This window comes from Cryptomeria japonica, chromosome 2 (assembly GCF_030272615.1).
Source record: "Cryptomeria japonica chromosome 2, Sugi_1.0, whole genome shotgun sequence".
In the NCBI taxonomy this organism is placed as follows: Eukaryota; Viridiplantae; Streptophyta; class Pinopsida; order Cupressales; family Cupressaceae; genus Cryptomeria; species Cryptomeria japonica.
This window is the reverse complement of record NC_081406.1, coordinates 96837986-96864196: the sequence shown is the minus strand read 5'-3', so window position 1 is coordinate 96864196 and position 26211 is coordinate 96837986. Positions and strand designations below refer to the sequence as shown.

Sequence of the window (26211 nt, the reverse complement as noted above, 5' to 3'; positions counted from 1 at the left end):
AGGGGGGGAACAAGTCCTGTTGGAGCAAGGTTTGTATCTAGTTGGTGGATATTTGTGTGCTAAACATTATGATTGCTACTATGCATCTATTTTGCACTCAGAAGTAGAGTGTTGTCTAATATTACTATTGTGGGCTTGGTTTCTATCTAATGCCATGATTTTGAGTAATGATTTGAATGTATGGAATGCCACTGAGATTTTTGTGTGAGTTTGTATTTGTGTATGTGCATGTGACCAAATAAAAGCTAGCTCATGTGGATTCTATGTGTTGTTTGTGTGTTGACTAGTAATGGAGACCCCAAGAGCTATACAACCACGTGCATATATTTATGGATCACTTTATGTGGCATGTAAGTAGGTAACCTATCTAGTATTTGTCAGTCCTTATGTAATGTACCCAACTTTAGCCTTACTTCATTAGTACTTCTGCAATTTTGTGAAGTCTCTAAAACAGACAAAATTGCAAAATGGATTAAGAGATCTTTATTGGAAGATATTAAACTTATTCATGGGGGCAACTATGAATATCATAACCAAGCAAGACTCCATTAAGAAGTGATCAAAGTATTGAAGACATCAATGAGTAACAAAGGATAAATGAATGGTTTGGTGACTGTGCATGAGGAATGTCCAAGATTATTAAATGAGTGATGAATTAGGGTACGAGAAACAGTGCGATAATACAATAAGCTAGAAGTGGACAAAAATAAAGCAGCGATTCCTCAAAGAGAATATGATAGTTGACTTCATAAAGATAGTCTATCATATATTGCAGCAACACTTGAATTGGCTACACAACAAACTCAACATTGATGAAACAAAAGTAACCATAATGTTACGTAATCCGTTAAGCCCATTGAGATCAACCACAAGCACCAATCAAGAAGGATGAGAAACCACATTTACTTATCCATCATGGTGCCGTCAAGAATAGACAAACAACGATCAACAAGTCAACATTCAAAATAACTGCCATGCGATAAGTATCGCTGAGGAATGTGTTTACTGAAAATATATATTCCAAACTGGTAGACAATGTCACCTAGTGGAGAGGAAACATGATAGCCTTGATTAGACCAATCATACGGGAAGACATGACTTATTTCAAAATCAGACATACTATCGATGCACCATAATAATAATCAATAACGGTTGAAGGAGATATAGATAAATTGTTTGGCAATCAAACAAGGGAGGGTGGCAGCTATTACTGTATTAACTAACCCATTGTTATGAAAGGATGCGATTTCGCTTAAGGGGAGGCATCATTATGAAAGAGACGTATCTCCAGAAGATAACTCTTCCATCTTATATAGGGAGTTTCCTATACTTGGGTAGTGGTTATGTTGGTCCAGACAATAATTGTAAACATTGGTACTACTATTCACAAAGAACAATGAAGACAAGTCAAAAGGAACAACGATTACGCTCTTCAATGTAGTCAATTCTCCAAGGAAGATGTAAGCAATTACATTTGATTTGGACAGCAACGTAGCATACAATCTATGCCACAGAACTCCGTTGACAAGTCAGCATGTCAACGAGATTAATTAAAATGAATATCATTCCAATTCAAAGAAGATTTAGAATAGCAGATGACGGATGGAATTATTATGAAGATCAACAATGATTTTAAGAAGAGCAGCAACTTAATTGAGGAGCAAAGATTATGTTTTACATATGTAGTGAGTAAAAAATGAGGAGAAAGTACGTAAAAGGAGAGGAGAAATAAATATGAAAGCATACTTGTAAAAGGTTACCTCTCTTGGTAAAGAGGTATGTTGAAGTTGCATATGAGGAGAAGGGAGAGTGGGTGATGTGTGGTTGGAAGGACATAAAACATATGCACCAAGAGTTATTGATAAGGAGATAAACTGCAGATTTAGTATAGAACTTTATCTCAGATTTATGGAGAAGAGTTTTACGACAGATTATATGGGGAGATATGAAGAATTTTATGACAGACTTATGAGCAGATTATAAGAAGTTCTGTAGCAGATTTATAAGAAGATAGTAATCAATTTTATGGGAAATTTATGATCAGCATAAATTCATTGTCAAAACAGAGAAAGCTATCAAGATAAGTTCTATTCTCTGAACTTTTCTTAGAATTGAAAGTTAAATATTATAATGAAATACATTCTATTTTTGATAAAGTTATATTTATTAATATATTACAACTCTTATTTTAAATTAAAAATGTTGTTTCAGGACTAAATGTTGGTAAATTCCAAAAGGGAACATTACAACTTATAGTGATGATCCCATATGTCAAAACCAAGTCTAATACACATGAAGATAGCTAGCCCTCACCAATTCTATACAGGTTAAAAATGCTAGGTGTATCCATCATATCTTAAAGATTGTCCAACTTTCATTAGTAGCATAGAGGTGAAGGATGGTAGGAGCTATCCATGTTATGATATAGAAGCAACGTAGGTAGTTGTGACTAGTATTGTGCAGGTGACAAGTGCTAGGAGCTAACTACTGCATCTTAGGATTTAGCTAATTGTTACTAGTAATATGGAGGTGATAGATCCTTCTTTTTCAAATCTTTTTATATATCTTTCCCTAAGTTCAGTTAGCTTCAATTTTTGCAAGTCCTCTTTGTATCTTGTCCCATGAGGAGTTAGCCGTGGTTTACAAGTCCAGTGTAGTTAGCTTTATCTTTGTAATCATTTCATTTATAGTGGATATATTCTTCTGGGTTAACTCCCACCATGGGTTTTCCTTGTTTAGGTTTTACACGTATAAATCTTGGTGTTCATATGCTGGAGATGTGTTGTTCATTAATTGTTTATGTGCTGCTATAATTGTTTGTTAGGACTGATTCACCCCCCCTCTCAGTCCTACCTTAGGTTCAACAGATTGTAGATCTATGAGTATGACTATTTCCAATGGTAAAAAAGAAATGGAGCTGACACTTCTACCCGTGATATTATAGTGATTAGTTAGCTTTCACTTGTACCATGTAGATGATGGATGCCAAGAGCTACCTTCTACTAGGTTGGACTAACTTTCTCTAGTGGCATGGAGGCAATAGATGATAGGAGCCATTGGCTCAAAAGGTTTAGTGGGCTATGGCAATCTTATTAATAGCTTCATGTCTTGTATGTTGATACACATACACGATAGCTAGTGATGATCACAAGCAGTGTGGGATGCTTTCTTGTCATGACAACTAATAGTGAACAAGTAAAAAAGATGGGACCCCTAGTGTAGCATGAGATACACACATTACTTTTTCTAGTTGGGTGTGCTCAAAGGGTAAGTGTCAGTGAACCAAAAAATGGAAATATGTATGCAGTAGGTCGCATCCACTTGCTATTGCTAGTTGTTCACTATTTATGTGTAAGTCAATCATGGTGTACGTGTAATAAAGGCCTTATATCTTGTATGTTGTTACATTTACATCTTATTTAGTGATGACCACAAGTAGTACGGGATGCTTGTTTGTCATTGCAATTGGTAGTGAAATAGGAAAAAAGGATGGGACCCCCCTATGTAGCATAAGATGCATCAACATTCCTTTTTCAAGCTGGGATGTACTCAAGGGTAAGTGATAGTGAACTAATAAATAGGAAGATGCATGTAGTAGGGTCTCATATCTGTTGCCTATTGCTAGTTGGTCACTATGTATGCGTGAGTCAGTCACTAGGTACATGTGTATTAATGGCCTTAAGTATATTGTTTTGTTACATTTGTGCCCTTGTTGATGACAAGAAGTAGTATGGAATGATTGTCTTATCATCACAATTGGGATTTGGGAAAAAGGATGGAACCTATGGTACAATATGGGGATGCTCCAACATTCTTTTATTTTTTTGGCTAGGATGTACTTAAGGGCTTATGTTTTAGTGAACTAGGTAAAGGAGAGATGATTGTAGTAAGGTTGCAAACACTTCCTTTTTGTTGTTTGGTTACTATGTATACTTGTTAAATTGTGTATATGAGTTGTATGCCTGAGCTAGTCACATTGTATTTAAGTGACACATGATTTATTCAAATTGAGTGTGTGTTCTATGCATGAGCTAGCCACACTATGTATAAGTGATACATGCATAAGCTAGTCACATGGTGTAAATTTGTTGCATGCATGAGCTAATCACTGTGTAAATGTGATGAATGTATAAGCTGGTTAGTGGATTCGAGTGTGTTTGTACACTACTGTTGGCATTGAACTAAAATTTCACTAGAATACATTTACTAGAATGTATGTGGATTTGAATTGGAAGCATGAGATCAATTAATAACTTGAATTTAAAAGAGTTTGGAGGTCTCATCCCAAATGTAGGGATCTAGACTCTTTATTATTGGGTGGAAACTATGGAGCTTTTGATTCCCAAAGGGGATACATAGGTATTCCCATCACGAATGAGCCCTTGAGGTATAGGTTTGGATCTAGGGGTGACCCTAATATTGGGAGCTTACAATATTTTAAAGCAAGTATATTAGTTGTGGCACAGAGTTGTTGCCATGGGTATGGTTGGTAAAGCTATGAAGTTGGCACTTCTAAATCAGATAGAGGAAGTGTTATCACAAAAACTTGCACCCTTGCTGAGCTATCAACTTAGCAACCTTGTGAAACTTTGAAACAACCCTGAAGTGTGGGACCTTGCGCAAGGGGGTTGAATCTCCGGAGAAGGCCGACCAACTTCTCAATCCAGGTGCAGGTGTTGAACCAACTCAACACTTAAAAACTAACTCCTAAGCCTATCCTAACAACTTGCAGAGGGAAAGGGAAGAGAGAAATGCTTAAAATAAAGGGAGGTGATGCACCAAGAAGAGATTGTTCCTCTCCCTACCGAAATGACACAAAGAATTAACTGAAACACCCGAGTAATGCACAAACTTCAGCTATATGAATGATCCCAATACATGTGTGGAGGTTAGAATTTGCTAAGTGTCAAGAGGGGAGAAGGATTCCCACAAGTCACACTCATAAAACAAGCTAACACAACATACATGTGAAAGAAAATCACAAACATACACTTATAATGGAGATAAGAACACATACACAACATGCATAAGTTGAAGGTAGGCAAGAATGGTGATTTCAATTAATTATAAGGCCAATGACCAAACTTACAGTTGCAGAAATGCAAAAATAATTACAAGTCTTCAAGAGAAGAGAAAAGCATAAGAAAGCTCAAGGCGGCAGGGAGAGAACCCTTTACAATGAGGCTTAAAAGCCATTATATAGAAAATGGTCACAAGGGTGATCATGACCCCTGCATGTCAGCCTGGAAGTGCATGCACCTGGCTTGTACATGCAAGCAACCTAGCCATACCCACAAAGGGAAACCCTGAGAAGGTGGATTGACTGACCTTCCAAAGTTAGAGTATGCAGTCATGACACAAGTCACCAAGCATGGCCCCGTACCTCCCTTGATGGAAATCGTTCCAAAAACATTAAATTCACCCCTGTGGCTCACAAAAGAAAGTGCACAAGTCACAAAAGTCGTCAGAGCATTTGAAGCTTTGAGTGTCGATCACGCCATCTAGAAGTGTTGTCAGCCGGAAAGAAGTTGGGGAAGCTTCGGAGACCTGGGTCATCGTAGTTGGGGAAACTTCAGAGACCTGGGTCACCGTAGTTGGGGGAACTTCGGGGTTCCGGAGTTCCGGGGTTGAGGAAGAGAAGACTTAGGAACTTGGGAACCTGGGGGTTTTGGAGTTCCGGGGTTGAAGACTTAGGAACTTGGGAACCTGGGGGTTCCGGAGTTCCGGGATTGAGGAATTGGGAACTTGGGAAACTGGGGGTTCTGAAGTTCCAAGGTAGAAGAACTAGGAACTTGGGAACCTGGTTCCCAAGTTCCGGGGTTGAAGACTGTCATAACCCCATATTTTTGTAAATTATAAATATAAATAAATAAATAAATAAATAAAACAAATATATTTTTTTGAAAAAATGAGTCCTTATTTTATATTAAAATAATAATAATGTTAAAATGTTGACTAATTAATAAATAAATATTAATACATAATTATCAATAAATAAATATAAACTTAATGCATTATAAAACATTTTTTACAACCAAATAAATATAAATTTAATACATTATAAAACGTTAAAAATACATTGTAAAAACAAATCAAATGCAAAGCATCTTTTCGATGCTTAATTTACATAAACCCTAGCGTTAAAATCGTTGTGCGTAAGGAGGAAGCGTCGGGCGAAACGACGCGTGGCTTTAAAACGCCGAACGAATATAGCGGGTAGAACCAGGAGCCACGACCCCTGGTCACCCCCCCCGCAAAAGCTACGACCCATGGTCGGGTCCCCGCAAATGGGTATAAGACTGGACGCTAGCGAGGGCAAGAAAGGGAGGTGAAAAAGGCAGGAGAAAACGAAGGAGAATATAACGCGGAAAGAAAAAAAACGCAGAAAGGTAAGGAGAAACGAAGGAAATTTACAAAGGGAATATAGAACGAAGAGAAGGTAAAAACGCCGAAAAACAGGGACGGGAAACGCAGGAGCGATAAACAGGTTCTTCCGTTATTTTGTTATTTCTCCTTTTTAATTATTACTTAACTTATAATGTAAGATAGGAATCTTGAAAAATGATAACGTGAGTATAATTAAAATATACGAATATAGTTAAAATAAATATATATATATATATATATATATATATATATATATATATATATATATATATATATATATATATATATATATATAGTTACAGTTTGAATAATTGTGTATGATTTTCATTAAAGACAATGTATATACTTTATAAATGGTAGATAAATAAATAAGGCAATATATATAAATGGTAGATAAATGTTAAGTTGATATAAAATATAAATATGAATAAATTATCAGGAATGAACAATGTAGTAAATAGTTTAATAAATGAACTGATTAATAAACCACAACTCCTGATTAAGGATAGATTATGAATAAAGCAATTACATATTTGAACCCAGTGGGGTAGATGAGGAATTAGGCAACAGGGATAGCAGGAACTAGGCCTCTGCCAGGTAGACCACCCACTGCAGTTGACAAAGGGCTTCTAGCAGGAGGGCCAAGGGGGTGTGTACCGTCCTTGGGCCTGATAAGCGCTACGGGCATCCTAAGGTAGCTTATCCTTTATATCCCACTAGGAATCAAATATGGAATTGACTTATTGATAATAAATAAACTCAAAAGAATTTAGACAAGTTACGTCCATAATGAATTAATTAATCATTAAAATTCATTGTTTACATGTTTTCTTAGATTTGCGAAATCGGGACATTACAATTGGTATCAGAGCCTGATTCTGCCATCCTGTTAAGGGTTGTTAATGCAAACTTATCAAAGGAGAACCAGAGGAAGTAGTAACCACATGGGTGAACCATTGGAAAATGAACTTAGAACATTCATGGAAAACAATGATAGAAAAACTCAAGCTCTAATGGAGCAAAATGAAAAAACAAGTCAGGCTTTGCTTCAAGCCTTACAAGATATGAATACCACCATGAATACTCTTAGAAATCATTCCAATGGCAGAGAAGAAAACTCTAACCATTCTGAAAACACTCATAATACATCTTCTAGCTCCAGGATACAAAAACCCAATTTCCTACCTAGAGAGGGAAATAATAGGGAAGAAACAAATAACCCCTCCATGAATAACACAGAAGAAATAGCCATGGCCTATGCTAGGTTAGGGCCAGAAGTAAGAGAGATTGTATCTTTTAGGGAGTTTTGTGAAGCAAAGAAAAATGAGACCCCTAGGAGAAAACCATTCAGCAAGGATCTAAAACACAAAGTAAATAAACTAACAATACCTAACTTTGATGGCTCCGGAAAAATATCAGCCCAAGCATGGATACAAAAACTTAATACATACTTAAATCTCAGCCCCATGACAGAAGATGATGCAGTCCAATTTGCCATTTTACACCTAGAAGGTTTAGCCCATGAGTGGTGGTATCATGGCACCCTCACACAAGGTCATGATGGTATAACAACATATGACGAGTTCACTCAGAAACTCATTAAAAGATTTGAGAGGAAACACCCACAGAAAGATTTCAAAGAGTTAACCCTCTTAAGACAAAGGGGAACAGTGGAGGAATACATCACCGAATTTCAAAAAATTTCCGTAAGGGTCTCAGGGATGGATGAGGACAGGCTCACCTATCTTTTTGTGGAGGGACTCAAAGACTCCATTAAAGGATTGATGAGAGCATTAAAACCCCCTACCCTAGATGATGCCATAGATAAAGCTTTGGACCTAGAAGACACTTCAACTTGGGAGAAACCATCCAAAACATTCACTAAAAATACACGTACTAAAGAATGGCCTAGGAGCACCTTTAAAGAAAGGGAAGAGCTTAAGAGAAAGAACGTATGTTACCATTGTCATGAGAAATGGGAATATGGTCACAGTTGCAAAGAGGGAAGTGAAAAAGATATGCTTAAGAAAAAAGGTCTATGCTTTAAGTGCAAAGAAAAGTGGCTACCGGGTCACATATGTGGGAAGAAGAGCCAAGCCCACAACCTGGAAGCCTTATCTAGTGATGAAGAAGAAGAACTCACTGAACCCCCAAGCAAAAGAGAAAGAATTACTGAAGATGTGCAAGTATCATTAGCCGCAATTTCCGTAGCTTCAAAACACCATCCGTTCAGAATCAAAAGTGCGATCAAAGGGCAGAGAGTAATTGCACTCCTGGATAGCGGGGCTACCCACAACTTTATTGATAAAAGCTTGGTAAAAAGGTTGAAGCTGACAACACAAGAGTTTAAGGGCTTCCAAGTAGCTCTTGCAGACGGATCCACTTCCTCATGTAACAAAAAGATCCCTCAATTAAACATAACATTAGGGAAATACCCTACCAAAGAAGATTTTTATGTGGTGGAGTTAGGGGATTCAGATGTAATCCTAGGAATTCCTTGGATACATTCCTTGGGAAGATTCTACCTCGATCACCCCAAATTGGAGTTATGTTTTACTCAAAATGGACAGGAAGTACTAATCCAAGGGCTGCATGATGGCACAACCAGAATGGTAACTTCCAAAAAGATGGAAAGGATTTTTAGACGTAGCCAAGGAGAGTGGGCTGCCCAATGCATGGTACTAGACAAAAATTCCAACCAAGGGGAAGCCATCCATGTTGATATTAAACCCATTATTAAAAAACATAAAAAAGTGTTTGAGGATATCCCAAAAGGACTGCCACCCAAGAGAGGATTTGAACACACTATTGAACTTGAAGAAGGTGCAAAACCAGTAATCACCACCCCGTATCGCCATCCAAGAGGCTATAAGGAAGAAATTGAGAAAGCTATCAAAGAGCTTCTAGAAATGGGGCACATTCAACCTAGCTCCAGTCCTTTCGCCTCCTCTGTTGTATTGGTGAAAAAGAAGGATGGGACCATGCGGATGTGCATTGATTATAGAGCACTCAATAAGAAGACTATAAAGAACCGATACCCTATCCCTAGGGTGGACGAACTTATAGATGAATTACATGGAGCAGTATACTTTTCAAAAATAGATTTGAGATCGGGATACCATCAGATAAGAGTGAGGAAGGAAGATGTTCCCAAAACAGCTTTTCGATGTCACTATGGCCACTTTGAATTTTTGGTCCTTCCATTTGGGCTTACAAATGCCCCTGCCACCTTCCAGTCATGCATGAATCACATTTTCAGAGGACAGTTGAGAAAGTTCCTGTTAGTATTTTTTGATGATATATTGATTTACAGCAAAACTTGGGAAGCACACTTGAGACACATAGATGAAATATTGGGCCTACTTGAACAACATTCTCTTTTTGCCAAAATGTCAAAATGTGAGTTTGGGATGGAAGAAATTTTGTATCTTGGTCATAGGATCAGCACCCATGGAGTTAAGGTGGATGAAGAAAAAATTGAAGCCATCAAAAATTGGCCAAGGCCCCGAACCCTCACTCATCTCAGAGGTTTCCTAGGTTTATGCAGTTACTATAGAAGATTTGTAAAAGGATTTTCAAAGCTAACTTCTCCTTTAACCAATTTAACCAAGAAAGGGGCATTCTTATGGTCAGATGAAGCCCAATCCGCATTTGAAAAACTTAAAAAGGTTATGAGTACTTGCCCGGTTTTAGCAATTCCGGACTTTTCAGCACCTTTTGAGCTTTATTGTGATGCCTCAGGAGAAGGCATTGGAGCCGTCTTAATGCAAAAGAAACATCCCATAGCCTTTGAAAGCAGAAAACTTAGAGACACAGAAAGAACCTATTCAGTTTATGATAAAGAAATGCTAGCTATTATGCATGCATTAGAGAAGTTCAGACAATACCTGATATGTGGGAGGTTTATAGTTAAAACTGATCATAACAGTTTGAAGTTCTTTCTCAATCAAAAAGATTTGAACGATAGACAACAGAAATGGGTGAGTAAACTTCAGGCATATAATTTCGACATAGAATACATGAAAGGGAAATATAATGTTGTGGCAGATGCTCTTTCAAGGAAACCTTACTTGGGGTCCTTATCAGTCCTGTCTATAGATTGGAAGACAGCTCTAAGTACCGAATATGCCAAAGACAAATTCTCTAGCAACATCCTAGAGGGAAAAGAAATAGATGAAAATTACCGGGTAATTGATGACCTCATTCTCTACAAAAACAGAATCTATGTTCCATCAGGGTCAAATATAAAAAAAGACATTATAAGGACTTATCATGACCTACCCTTAGCAGGTCATCAAGGGTATTATAAAACCTACAAACAGATCAGAGAAAGGTTTTCATGGAAAGGGTTAAAAGAAGATGTACTGAAACACACCCAAGAATGCATGGTGTGTCAAAGAAATAAAGAAGAACACACTTTCCCTTCAGGATTACTCCAACCACTACCAATCCCAAATCAAAAGTGGGAGAGTATATCTATGGACTTCATAACAGGACTTCCAAAGGTTCAGAATAAAGACTGCATTTTCGTAGTAGTAGACAGATTAACAAAATATGCACATTTTATGGCCATTCCTTCAAGTTTTGGAGCATCTCACGTAGCCGACATCTTCTTTAAAGAAATCTTCAAGCTACACGGTTTACCCAAAAATATTGTGAGTGACAGAGATAGACGATTTCTTAGCATATTTTGGCAAGAACTATTTAAACTAGCAGGGACAGAGTTAACTCCAAGTACCAGTTATCACCCACAGACCGATGGGCAAACAGAAATCGTAAACAAATGGATAGAAGGTTATCTAAGGAATTATGTTTCAGGTCAGCAGAGTGCTTGGGTCAAATGGCTGCATCTTGGGGAGTATTGTTACAACACAACCCATCATATGTCAATCCGAATGAGTCCCTTTAAAGCCCTCTACGGGTATGAAGCAACATCCTTTGGAGATTTCATACGATCGGAAAGTCATGTACCAAGTGCAAAAGACTTCCTCCAGCAAAACACAGATATCATGAATGCCCTTAAAGATAATCTTCACCAAGCACAAAATCAACAAAAAATGTATGCAGATAAGAAAAGAATTGAAAGGTCTTTTGAAGTAGGAGACTTGGTATTTTTAAGACTTCAACCTTACAAGCAGTCATCCATTAAAAACAGTGGCGCTGAGAAATTGAAACCACGATTCTATGGTCCGTATAAAATCTTGAAAAGGATAGGTGAAGTAGCCTACGAATTGGAGCTACCAGATCACAGTAAAATACATAATGTGTTTCATGTATCTCGACTAAAAAAGGTGTTGGGTCTACACGTTTCCCCTTGTACCGAGCTACCCCCAATTGATAATGAAGGGAAGTTGATTTTGGAACCTGAGCTCATCCTTGACAAGCGAGAAAGAAACTTAAGAAGGAGAATCATAACAGAGTACTTAGTCAAATGGAAGAACCTTCCTAAGGAAGATGCCACATGGGAGGGAGGTGAGACCATTAATCATCTTAACCCCAGTTTGCTTGAGGACAAGCAAATTTAAGTGGGGAGGGCTGTCATAACCCCATATTTTTGTAAATTATAAATATAAATAAATAAATAAATAAATAAAACAAATATATTTTTTTGAAAAAATGAGTCCTTATTTTATATTAAAATAATAATAATGTTAAAATGTTGACTAATTAATAAATAAATATTAATACATAATTATCAATAAATAAATATAAACTTAATGCATTATAAAACATTTTTTACAACCAAATAAATATAAATTTAATACATTATAAAACGTTAAAAATACATTGTAAAAACAAATCAAATGCAAAGCATCTTTTCGATGCTTAATTTACATAAACCCTAGCGTTAAAATCGTTGTGCGTAAGGAGGAAGCGTCGGGCGAAACGACGCGTGGCTTTAAAACGCCGAACGAATATAGCGGGTAGAACCAGGAGCCACGACCCCTGGTCACCCCCCCCGCAAAAGCTACGACCCATGGTCGGGTCCCCGCAAATGGGTATAAGACTGGACGCTAGCGAGGGCAAGAAAGGGAGGTGAAAAAGGCAGGAGAAAACGAAGGAGAATATAACGCGGAAAGAAAAAAAAACGCAGAAAGGTAAGGAGAAACGAAGGAAATTTACAAAGGGAATATAGAACTAAGAGAAGGTAAAAACGCCGGAAAACAGGGACGGGAAACGCAGGAGCGATAAACAGGTTCTTCCGTTATTTTGTTATTTCTCCTTTTTAATTATTACTTAACTTATAATGTAAGATAGGAATCTTGAAAAATGATAACGTGAGTATAATTAAAATATACGAATATAGTTAAAATATATATATATATATATATATATATATATATATATATATATATATATATATATATATATATATATATATATATATATATATATATAGTTACAGTTTGAATAATTGTGTATGATTTTCATTAAAGACAATGTATATACTTTATAAATGGTAGATAAATAAATAAGGCAATATATATAAATGGTAGATAAATGTTAAGTTGATATAAAATATAAATATGAATAAATTATCAGGAATGAACAATGTAGTAAATAGTTTAATAAATGAACTGATTAATAAACCACAACTCCTGATTAAGGATAGATTATGAATAAAGCAATTACATATTTGAACCCAGTGGGGTAGATGAGGAATTAGGCAACAGGGATAGCAGGAACTAGGCCTCTGCCAGGTAGACCACCCACTGCAGTTGACAAAGGGCTTCTAGCAGGAGGGCCAAGGGGGTGTGTACCGTCCTTGGGCCTGATAAGCGCTACGGGCATCCTAAGGTAGCTTATCCTTTATATCCCACTAGGAATCAAATATGGAATTGACTTATTGATAATAAATAAACTCAAAAGAATTTAGACAAGTTACGTCCATAATGAATTAATTAATCATTAAAATTCATTGTTTACATGTTTTCTTAGATTTGCGAAATCGGGACATTACAAAGACTTAGGAACTTGGGAACCTGGGGGTTTCGGAGTTCCGAGGTTGAGGAATTGGGAACTTGGGAACTTGGGGGTTCCGGAGTTCCGGGGTTGAAGACTTAGGAACTTGGGAAGTTGGGGGTTCCAGTGTTCCGGGGTTGAGGAATTGGGAACTTGGGAACCTGGGGGTTCCGGAGTTTCGGGGTAGAAGAATTAGGAACTTGGGAACCTGGCCGGAGTTCCAGGGTTGAATACTTAGGAACTTGGGAACCTGGGGGTTCCGAAGTTCCGGGGTTGAAGACTTAGGAACTTGGGAACCTGGGGGTTTCGGAGTTCCGGGGTTTGAGGAATTGGGAACTTGGGAACCTAGGGGTTCCGGAGTTCCGGGGTAGAAGAACTAGGAACTTGGGAATCTGGGGGTTTCGGAGTTTCAGGGTTGAGGAATTGGGAACTTGGGAACCTGGGGGTTCCGGAGTTCAAGACTTAGGAACTTCGTAGATCTGGGTCACCGAAGTTGGGCGAACTTTGGAGACCTGGGTCACCGAAGTTGGGAAGACTAGCAACTTGGGAACTTCGGGGTTTCGGGTCAAGAGAACAAGAGACCAAGGAAGGGAACTTCGGAACCTTGGGGTTCGGGAGTTCCAGGAAAGAGAGAGGAAGAGAAGGCTTGGGAAAGGAACTTCCGACAAGACAACACTTCATACTTTATGATTCCATCGTCTTCTCTTGGATCAAACTAGGGCAGCGCTGGTCCATGGAACATATCTCTAATCGGTTCTCATTGATGGACCAAGGGTGTCATAAAATGACAACAGGATGCTTGGTTGATTACATTAATACTTTATGCACAATGACATTATAATTAAAATACAATATAGTTGTACACAAGGTGGTTATTATATTGCAGTATACCTATAGAAATGGATTAGATAATGGATAGTGAAGATCAAGCATACATGGAGCCACACAATCAAAATCTGCAATATTGAGATGTCTCAGATTCCTTACCAAGATAAATGGTGCATTAGAAAACAAGTTGAGAAGAGATTTCCACACTTCGATTCTCAGCTTGACATGGGGCCATTGATTCTTAGAGAGAGGTGATTGGTCTAGATAGAAACACGAGCTTGTTAGTCAAATTAAAATGTCACCATCTGGTGAGTCTGTTTAGTCACCAGCATGTTACATAATATGAACCATTCCAAATTTTATAACAGTTCTAGTTCATCTTTCTTTATGGAACTTGTATAAATATGCATAATAGTGGTCCAAGGGGGTTCAATCTCCATTTCCGTGAGTTGCAAATTCACATATTCACATCTATTTTCATAGATGTGTAGAGGAATGAGAAAAGAGTAAAATTCTGTCATAGTAATTCTAGAGCTTGTCTCTATGTGGACAAAAGTTATTGATTGTTCTCGAATTCAATTTTCATTGTCCATTTTTATGTTAATGCACGCTTATTTCTTTTGAGTGGTATTCATTATAAACTGTGTCAGCCATAACATGTTGGCTTCCTTATATTATGGCATCTTGTCCTCTGGATATTTGTGGAGTCTGGATAAGTTTCAGTTTTTCACATTATTGCAGCACTTCCAGAATTACAGAGTTCATTTCTCAGTTCATATTTTGTGTTGAAGATCCAGGGTTTACTGCTGTAAATTTTTCTTTTCAGAACTTCAATTTTTCCTATTTCCAAATCTAGTTTTTCTTGTTTCTGGCCTAAGGTTTAGAGCAGTTGTAAATAGCTACATGTAGGCTCCTCTTTCCACTGTGAAATAAGTCATTGTTTAGGGCAAAATGTTTAGAATCAGTTCGTTCTATTTATTCCACTTAGTAGGATTCATTGCACCAAACACTGCAATTCAGTGCAATTGTCTACCAGATAGAACACTTGCACCAAGTTGTGCTTGATTGCAAAGTGTTATTTGCAGGGCAGTGCTTTCAAGTAAATAAACAAATAGCCAAAAATATGACCAGCATATGCATTTTATTTTTTAAAGTATCTTTGAAGATGAAGGTCCAAGCATAATAGCAGTAGTGAAATGAAATTTTCTGACTGAAAAGAGTTCAGCTAGCTTGATTTATCTCTCCGACCTGTCCTATATTCAGGTGCAATTTTGCCATTTATTGGTTGCTATATTGGATTCAGGACATGAACTATATGACATGTACCTTTTGTCGGGAATTAAGGGATTTTGGATTGTGTTGACTCAATTTAAGTGTTTGGGAATTTCAACATCAACACAAGAAGTCGTTTCTATTAATTTGCATTGTCAAATTATCTAAGATTCCCCATGAATCTGTGAATATTAGGTTTTTTCCAATTGGAAAGTGCATAATTCTGAATCTCAGCATTTTTCTGCTTAGAATGCTGTGAAAAGTAACAATTTTTACTTTTGTTAACATCTTACTGTTTAGTACAGTATGAAAAACTAAGGCCTTTCTTGCTTTTGTAACATCTCGAATTGTTGTTTCTGATCATGAATGCAATTGAAAGTTGACAGTTAAATCTTATGTATTGAGTTGAAGCCTAGATTTGTCCAATACACCGAGTAAAGAAAAAAATAAAGAGAAAAAGTATCAATAATAAAATATATGTACTAAGAGCTCTTATTCCTGATTATATTCTGTTATGATTCATGCTTGCACACACCTAGGAAAGCTGACTGTATGCACAATAGCCTTCTGAATAACTGTACCATACATGGAAACATAAATTTAATGCACAAGATTTCATGACAATCTATAGATTATTATCAATATATATTGGTAATATCCAGTTACTAATTGTGCTAGAATGTATGCAAGAAAGCTCTTGTACACACTGTATCCTCGTGAATTTGATCAACTACTCCTTCCACATCTTTGGCACCTTTCCCACATAAATAAGCATCTATAAAATCTACCAATTCATCTACAGGAGTAGAAATCCCTGCAATGGAGGAAAATTAAAAGGTCATGTCAATACTAGAACAATACACATTAAAAAACACCATCAAAACACATATTGCAGAAACCCTGGGACATAAATCAAGTTTTCCACGAAAACAATGACTGAAAAAATATGAGCAACTTTAGATTTAGAAGGGAATAAATACTATAAGAAAAATTTCATATTATCTCATGATATAGGTTCTCAAGTGCACAAACCAAAAACTGCAATTATTTAACTTCTTTATAGAATTCAAACATAATGCTATTGGCATATCACTAAATTGTTCACTACTTCATTTATTATGTATCATTTTTGCTTCTGTTAATATTGACCAGATCTAGTGGCATCATGATCTGAAATGAATTCGGAAATTGCATTCATATACAAAAATTTACCAAACATTGCTTCCAGCCTCTATTTTATCTTCTCAAACCAAAAAGTTTTTGTTTGCTTTCCCCCCTCCTCCCCTCCAGCAGTTCCACAATTGTCGCACAGTCCAACAGAGTATTTAGAAAAAGGTGAGTATGTTCCAGAATACAGAAAGAATAAACAACTAGTAATTCAATTAGGTGTATCACTTTGCTCAATGTCTCCTACAAAATCATTGCTAAAGCTCTTGCCTTCAAGCTATGACATATGCTTCGTTTGATTGTTAATTCTGAACAAACTGGTTTCATCAAATCTAGCTACATTCTTGATAATATCATTGTTTTATAGGAAGGAATGAAATGAGCTAGGTATTCTCAACAGCAGACCATCTTCATCAACATTGATTTTACCAAAGCCTATGACCACGTTGAGTGGCCTTTCATCCTTGCATACTCCAAGCTTTGAGATTTGGTCTTTAATTTTCTCCTTTTGTTCAAATGCTCTTTGTTGATGCTTCTACTTGTATTACCATCAATGGACATTATTTTGAGGCTTTTGGATTTTTCATTCAATTAGCTATGGTTGCCCTTTAGCTTCTACTTTCTATGTGCTTGTTGTGAGGGGCTTTGGGAATATATTCTGGCTAATGCTTTTTCATAAAACTTGGTTAAAGGTATTATTTTTCCTAATCCTATAACTTACTGGGTCTATGGACATTTTGTTGATGATTCCTTTCCCACTCTCTTGGAGGATGAAAGTAACATCATTGAAGCTCTCAAGTTCCTAAGTGTTTTTTTCCCAAGCTTTAGTGTCTAGGATACAATGGCATAAAACTCAATGTTATAGGCATTCTTTCTTGACCAAACTCAATCACCTGAATTCTTGTGGCTAGAAGTGGATAGATCATGGGAAATGGTTTAGCTCTCTATGTCAAATGGTTTATTCACGCTCTACAAGGGTACAAAGCTTGGAAAATCTTTATTAGAGTTTACATTTTTATAGGGGTATCTAATGAGATTCAAGCTTGGAAAGGGCTTGGTTTTCATAATCTTCTCATAATTTAGGACATAGTTTCAAGACTCTACAAGTACTTTGTGAGACTCGTAAAACACACAAGTCCCTGAGTTAGCTATGTTGAGTCAACCAAACTCATGTACTGTGTTTGATCAAGTATTGGAGAGTACTCGGGTGAGTCCTACTCCAAGACTCATCTAGTCTCAAGCTTGGATTCCCAAGTACTAAACTCGGACTCTTTTGGTGCATGGACATAACAACTACACTTTTTAAGTGACATTTCAACTTTTTTGGGCCATTTTTTGCTCTTACTTGCCCATTTCACCCAATGAAGCATCAAGGTAGCAAGAAGATGATTTTAGAAGAGTTTTTTAAAGGATTCAACGTTGATCAAATCATCAAACGAGTAAGTAAATGTAATGTCCCCACTTTGAAATAAATTTACTAATAAATAATAATAAAATTAAAATACAAATGAATAAAAAAAAATAAAAAAAAAAATATAAAAATATAATTAAATATAATTAAACTTTAATTAAGTTGATGAATGGTCAAAAGACATAAAATGAAAAGTTTTGACTCCCTCAAACATGAGATATAAAAGGGAGAAGAGAACCTCATTTGAGGGGGGATAATTTGGGAATCAGAAGTGCAGATTTGATTTAAATAAGAAGTGCAAATCTGATTGTGAAAGGTTGTGTCGCTTTCAAAGGGCAGAAATAATGAAGAGTTGCACTCTTTCAAAGGGTGCTAATGTCAAAGGGTGTGTCTCTTGCCAAAGGGAACACATGTTGAAGAGGTGTGACCTCTCCTTCACATTGAGAGATATAAAGGAAATGAATCAAAAGCATCGAGTGACATCACCATGGATCAGACCAGATCAGATCTGTTATTAAGTTACGCTCTTTCAAAGGGTGCTAATGTGAAAGGATGCATCTCTTGCCAAAGGGCACACATGATGAAGAGGTGTGACCTTTCCCTCACACTGAGAGATATAAAGGAAATGAATCAAAAGCATTGAGGGACATGTTGTGACCTAATTCACACATTGCCCCATCGCAGATGGGGACCCCCTGTTTTTGCTTTTTTAAGAGTTTTGTCTTGAGCTCTGCATTTTCATAAGTCCATTTTCTGAGAGAGTTTTAAGCTAGAGTTTTGAGGTCATCCTGAGTCAAATTAAGGATTCTTGCTCATAATTGCATTTGAGTGTTGCCAAAGTGCTCAGAAGGTTCGAAGAACGAGGATCGCAATTGCTTTGGGTCATTTTTGACAACTTGCTATTTTTTAGAAATTTTTTCTTTTTTTCTTTTTTGAAAGTGGCATATGGGTTTTGTTCCTTGAATGATTTCATTACTACCCATTTTGTCAGAATTTGAAAATCTTGTCTCTAAATATAAAAAGCAAGGCTTCAAAATTTTTGCTTTTTTCCGAGATTAGGGTTTTGTTCTTTAGGTCATTTTAGTCCTGCCCATGTCTTCAAATTCGAGAAATTTGCCTCTGAGTATAAAAGCAAGGGTTTGAAATTTTTGCTTTTTTTTTTTTTTTCTGGAATTAGGGTTTTGATCCCCATGCCAAATTATTACTACCCATGTTTTCAGATTTTGAAAATATGATCTCTAAGGGAAAAAAGCAAGATGGAAACCCTAATTAGAGTTTTATTCTCAAAAAACACTCTTTAAGTCAAATGATCAATACCCATGTTCCCGGGATTGAAAAATCACGTCTTCAAGTGCAAAAAGCAAGAACTTAGGGTTTTGTTTCAGAACATTGTTGTGCGAATCGCACACCCATCCCCGTCCTGGACAAGGACCCCCCGGTTTGTGCCTTTCTGTCTTTGCGGAAGAGGAAGGGGATATGAAGGGTCAAGTGCCGCTAAAACCAAATTTGGCCTCTAGGGACTGTTGTGACGTATTCACGCATCGCCCCATAAATGGGACCCCTGCTTTTTGCTTTCTGGGGTTTGTTTTTCTAGTTTTTTTTTTAGGTTTTGTCTGTTAGCCTTTGCATGATGAGTGTTGTCAGGGGACTCGCGGGGATGGTAGGCTCTGCTTGAGCCAGGGTGAGTCAATAGGGCCCCAGAATTAGGGTTTCTTTGAGAGTCTTCCTTAGGGCCTGGTTTTGCTCTTGTTGCTCATTGTGTCTTGCTTGGTGAGTGAATATCATCCTTGAAGGTTTGAGTTAGGTCAAGTTGGTGAGTGATGGAGTCTGGAATGTCATCTTGATCTCCAAATGTCCTGATCCTGAAATTTGGCTAAGTTTGGAATGTCCTAATCCTGAAATTTGACTAAGTCTGGAAAACTGAGGAATCCTCCAAAAACTAGAATTTGCAATATAACTCCTGGAGGTTCAAAACCACTCTCAAACATCCTGAAAGTATATATGGAATATGACTTAAAGATATAAGGAAATGTCACTTATACTTAAATGTTATATTCCATAAAATGATCCTTCGGCGAGATCTTGACAAACTCGCCCAAGTGCCCAAAAGCTCGCACTTCTTGAGGAAAAAGTTTAAATCGCCAAAATGCCCAAAGGGGCGAATTTCGGACCCTGGGTCTAAAATGTGAAAAGGTTCAAAAGTTGCCAAAAGCCCCCAGAGGTCCGAATTTCACTTAAAACATCAATTTCGGACCTTGGGGCCGAAATTCAAAGTTTTGTCTGAATTTGCAAAAGGTGTTCAATGGTCTGAAATTCACTTAAGTCCCCCAATTTCGGACCCTGGAGCTAAAATTCGAAAAACGATAAAATTGCAAAAACATCTAAACACTCCGAAATTTGCAAAAAGGGGCTAAAGGTCCGAAATTTACCTTGAGTTTTCGAAAAGGTGGTTAAGGTCCGAAGTTTTTAAAAGAATTTGCAAAGCATGTTAAAAGTTCGAAATTTGTAGAAATTGTAGAAAGTGCCTTAGGGTTCGAAGTTTTCTTGAGTTGCGAAACATACGCTAGGGTCCGAAATACCTCCAGTTCGCCGAAAACGCCTTGAAACTCCAAATTTGCAAACCCCCCCAAATGGTCCGAAGTTTTCTTTAGAGTTGCAAAAAGTGTTCGATGGTCCGAAAATTACCCTTTGACTTGCAAAACTCCCTAGGCTCCGAAATATCTCCAATCACAAAAGGCGTTAAAATTCATCCAAAAACTCTGAAATCGCCAGGGACGTGAAAAGCGCGAAGGACGTAATAGCTCCGAAGTTCACGCAGGTCGGGCAAATGCGAAGTATAGGTTTTGGAAGGGCCTCCATATTCGCCAAAGGGTCCGAAGTTGGAAGATAAAACGCAGTTGAAATTCCAAAGTCCCCTACTTCTCGGAAATTCACCAGAAAGGGCATGAGTGTTAGGATTTTAAAATTTGTAGGAGCTCTTCAAACCTCCCGAGTCGCACTATAAGAAGTTTTCAGACGCCATAAACCCATTCAAAACGCCCAAGATTCCAAAGGTAAAATCACACAGAAGTAAATCGCCCAAACACTATCAAGACCAAGGATCAGATTTCACATTCGAAAAGAAAGGAGAAGCATTTTCAAGATACATCTCACAAATAGCTTCTCAAGCCAGACGTCGTAATTAAATTTAATGTTTGTTAAATTAAATTAATTAATTTTTCAAATTGATTTATTGAAATAAAATTGATCGTTCGCAGGTCGCAGGACGTCATTAAAGAACCAGGAGAAAGACCTGAAACGCAAATCGAAGAAGGATTGCAATCAAGGCCAGGCGTTGAAGATTGGAAAAGAAAAAGATGTGCGAACACGCTGCAGGAGCGCGAGAGCAACCAAACATTGGGAACTGTGCCGCTGAACAAAGATGAAGTCCACCACCGGGACCAAAGACCAAAGAACACTCTGAATGCTGCAAAGTTTATGCCTTCTCGAGAAAAAGCACACAACTGGATTTAAGTCCAGAAATTCAATTTCTAAAAAACTGAAACTGCTTTATTGTAAACTGCCTATGGGTCCCGCACAAGATATTTTTTGTGGATAACTATTCCCAACCACCAAGAAGATTGGATAGATCTAAATTAAAGCCAAATAGTGGCAGGTAGTTGAGATAGTTGCTGGTTGGATAACTGAGAATTAATTCGGCATGGGTTAAAGCTGCCAGCTTCTGGAAGGCAGATCAAGACCCTTGGATGCAGTCCATCCTAGCCTTCGATTCAAAATTGTAATATCTATAAAAGGCAGAGGCCTTTCTTTTGTAAAGGGTTAGATGGTTAGATAGTTAGAGATTGTTAAATAGTTAGACTTTGTTGAGAGAGTTAAATTTTAGAGTTAGAATAGGTTAGATTTTAAGCAGTAGCATTGAGATGTTGCATAAATTGTTGTAATAGGCAGCTGAAATCAATATATAGACATTGAATTGGTGTTTATTGTCTTGTTTTCATCCTGTTTGCATGGTTTCTCTCAGCATTTTAGATAGATCTTTCTATTTTGGGTGTGCAGGTATTTGATAGATTCAGGCTCATACCATTGAGGATATACTGATTGTAAATCCTTTTGTATGGTTAACCTGAGCCTTTAATTGTGCTTAGTTCAATTGCAGGTGTCCGTCTGAGCTGTGCTAGAATTGGGTGCTTAGTCGTGCGTCTCTAGTCTGAAAATCTTCCAAGTCCCTTTGAAGAATGCACCGTTCCTGCAAGGTTGTGAGCTATTCTGGCCAAGCAGGAATTGGTTATGTTGAATCCGTCTACCTGCATATCCGTGTTGTTAGTTGTTAAGGATGTAGCTTCATTCGGATTGAAGCAAGTAATATATAACAACATTGAATGAAGGGTCATGTCCCCGTAGGGTCATGACTCTTTATGCCACGTAGAGTCATGACCCTACGTGGACATGACTCTTCATCCTTTTATTTATAGGCATCGACACTTGCTGTGAACTGAAACCAACAACTGTGACAGTTTCACGAACCAGCAAGCTGTCGATATTATCATAGAAGATTAATAGTTAGAGTTATATATATATATACACATCGGAGGTAAAACATATTCATTGCAGTGATCTTAAAGTCTATCCTCACTACATATTACCAGACTATTGTATTCTCTATCTCTGATCTAAATTCCTTAACATGGTATCAGAGTCACGTTGGTAGAGAAATAATAAAATAGTGACACCTCTTTTCAAAAAAAAATTCAGACTTGCACTCAGAATCAAAGGAAAATCAATCATGGTGAACAATGTTAGAGTAGAGGATAGACTCGAAGGTGCATCCAACTTCGTCTCATGGAGAATTCAAATAACAACAATTCTTTAAGAACTCGAACTAGATGCATACATAGAAGAAGATACTAAGATGCTCAAAGACGAGCCAGAGAAAACAACTTGGAAAAGACACAACAACAAGGCTAAGAAAATCATAATTGATGCTGTTAAAGATCACATTCTCCCAACCATCTCAAAACTAACTACAACTTATGATATGTTCAAGACCATTCAATCCTCATATGAAATAAATAATGCAAGCAGATTGCTCACTTTAAAACAACAACTAATGCATATCTACATGAACAAAGGAGAAACAATCACATCCTTTTTCATGAGGATTTCAGAATTAAAAGACCAATTGTCAACTATTGGGAATAATATAGATGATATGGAGCTATCTCTAATAGCACTTGAGGGATTAGCATCCAGTTGGGAATCCTTTATTCAAGGCATTAGTGCTCGTCCGACACTACCAAAATTCGATCAACTCAAGAATGATTGTACTCAAGAAGAATCTCGACTAATCACAAGGGAATTGGGTCCAAACAAAGGGGGAGAAATTCAAGCACTACATGCTAACAAAAGCAACAAAGGGAAGAAAAGGAAGTTCAAACGGAACAGAGGAAATCATCACAAAAGAAAAGAATTCTCCAAGATTCAATGCTACAAGTGTGATAAATTTGGACACACTCATAGGTTCTGCCCAGAAAGAAAGAAAGCTCAAGCAACCATAGCTGAAGTCAAGGAAGTAGAGAATCCTATATTTTTCTTAGCCTTATCAAGCGAACTAAACTCAAACAAACATATGTGAATAATCGATAGTGGAGCATCTCGACACATAACCGGTTTTAGAGATCAATTCGAAACCTTTGAAGGCCACTCAACAGTTACAATAGGAGACAATTCTTCCTATCCAGTGAAAGGAATTGGGACCTGCTCAATTCAATTAAGAACATGAGTTACATTACAATTGAAAGATGTTCTCTTTGTACCAGGTATCAAAAGGAATTTGGTCTCTATTTCAGGACTAGCTGATTAAGGATATCGTGTCACCTTCCATGAAGATAAAGTTCTACTCTGGCCTAAAAACTCTTAACATAAAGAATGCTATTCCTATAGGATCTAGAGATGGTAGTTTATACAAATTATGTAATACTAAAAAACAAGCACTAAATCATGAAGTATCAAACTCTAATGAAATTTGGCATAGAAGATTAGGACATCTTCGATTTAGTGCCCTACCTTCTATAGGAAAAATTACCACAGGATTACCCAATCTAAAATCTGATCATGTTGGAACTTGTAAAGGATGTGCTCTAGGGAAGAACTCAAAAGGGTCCTTTCCCTCAAGTGAACACAAATCAAAAGTTGTACTAAAACTTGTCCACACTGATTTGTGTGGTCCAATGTCATTACCATCACTAGGGGGATTCTTGTATTACATGATTACCATCACTCACTAGGGGGATTCTTGTATTACGTGATTTTGTTGATGATTACTCTAGGAAAACTTGGATCTATTTCATAAAACTCAAAGAATCAAATGAAGTGTTATTGAAATTTAAAGAATTTAAGGCCCTAGTGGAAAATCAAACTGGGAAGAAAACAAAGACTCTAAGATCAGATAATGGGGGTGAATATATCTCTGAAAATTTTAAAGAATTCTGCATTTCTATTGGGATTAAGAGGGAGTGTACTGTACCTTATAATCCTCAACAAAATGGAGTTGCAGAAAAAAAAAACAGAACCATCATCGAAGCTGCTAAAGCCATGATGCATGATCAAAATCTACATATCTCATTTTGGGTTGAAGCCTCAAATACAACTGTGTACATTCAAAACAGATGCCCTCATTCAATCCTAGAGAATATAAGACCTCAAGAAGCCTTTACAGGAAATAAACCAGATTTAAGCCATCTAAGAATCTTTGGTTGTCACGTGTATATTCACGTTCCTAAAGAAAAGAGAACCAAATTAGAACCCTCCGGGAAGAAAGGCATATTTGTTGGCTACAGTGAAACCACTAAAGGATACAGAGTCTGTATTCCAGGATGAAGATCCATTGATATCAATAGAGATGTCAAATTTGAAGAAGATGCTGCTTATAAACTATCTCTAAGTGCAGAAGATGATCTAACCGTAGAATCAGATGAAAATCGTACAATTGAAAATCAGAGGGAGAATAGCCTAGAAAATCATGAACTTCAATCACCTAATTTCGAGAATGCTGAAAATCCTAACAACAAGAAAAGACCACTATGGGCAAGAAAGGTGATTGAAGAAAATAATGTGGAACCCGATGAAATCTTCAAAGAGAATAAGAAAACAAGAAGTCAATCATGCTATGTTGCCCTCATGACCGAACTTCCAAAATCTGAACCATCTAATGTTGAAGAGGCTTCAACATGTCAAGCTTGGAAAGATGCAATGATTGAGGAATACCAATCTATCTTAAAAAATGATGTCTGGGACATTGTACCTAGACCAAAAGACAAATCAGTTGTCTCATCAAAGTGGTTATTCAAAATCAAATATGCACTAGATGGTAGTATTGAAAAACACAAAGCCAAATTCGTTGCCAGGGGGTTCTCTCAAAAGGCTGGAATTGATTACGAAGAGACAGTTGCTCCAGTTGCCCGATATACTTCTGTAAGAACCATCATTGCCATTGCAGCTTCTAAAGGGTGGAAGATACACCAAATGGACGTGAAGACCGTATTTTTGAATGGTGTTATTGAGGAAGAAGTATATATAGAACAACCTGAAGGCTTTGCTACACATGATAGAAATCTCTCTGTGTGTAGACTAAAAAAAGCTCTCTACGGCCTTAAGCAAGCTCCCAGGGCATGGTACAGAAGGATAGATAGTTATCTCTCCAAACTAGGATATTCCAAAAATGAAGCAGACTCTAACATATACTTCAAAATATCGGATGGTGTCATGTTAATACTTGTTCTCTATGTTGATGACTTGTTGATAACAGGATAAGATCACCTCATTGCAAAATGCAAACAAGATCTTGTGGCTGAATTCGATATGAAGGATCTAGGTCTACTGCACTATTTTCTGGGCCTAGAAGTATGGCAAAAAGAGAATTATATTTTCCTAAATCAAGGAAAATACACCTCTGATATCCTGACCAGATTTGGTATGATAGATTGTAAGCCTCTATCCATTCCAATGGAAACAAATCTTCATAAGCTCAAAAGTGATGTAGTAGATTTAGAACCTACAGATCCTACATACTATAGACAAATTATTGGATCTCTTATGTACCTGGTAAACACTCGCCTTGGTATTTGTTACGCTACCAATGTGTTAAGTCATTTCATGTGCGAACCTAAGAAGATTCACCTAATGGC

General features: G+C 37.2%; 1 protein-coding gene across 1 annotated transcript in view; it reads right to left on the bottom strand.

The window, feature by feature from the left end:
• The window catches only part of LOC131050804 (DNA (cytosine-5)-methyltransferase DRM2), a 194268-nt gene that overhangs the window by 53514 nt on the left and 114543 nt on the right, over positions 1-26211 (bottom strand). Inside the window, exon 7 of the mRNA XM_057985081.2 lies at positions 16158-16264. Within this exon, the coding sequence (XP_057841064.1) occupies positions 16158-16264 (107 nt within the window). The remainder of the gene's footprint in view (positions 1-16157; positions 16265-26211) is intronic.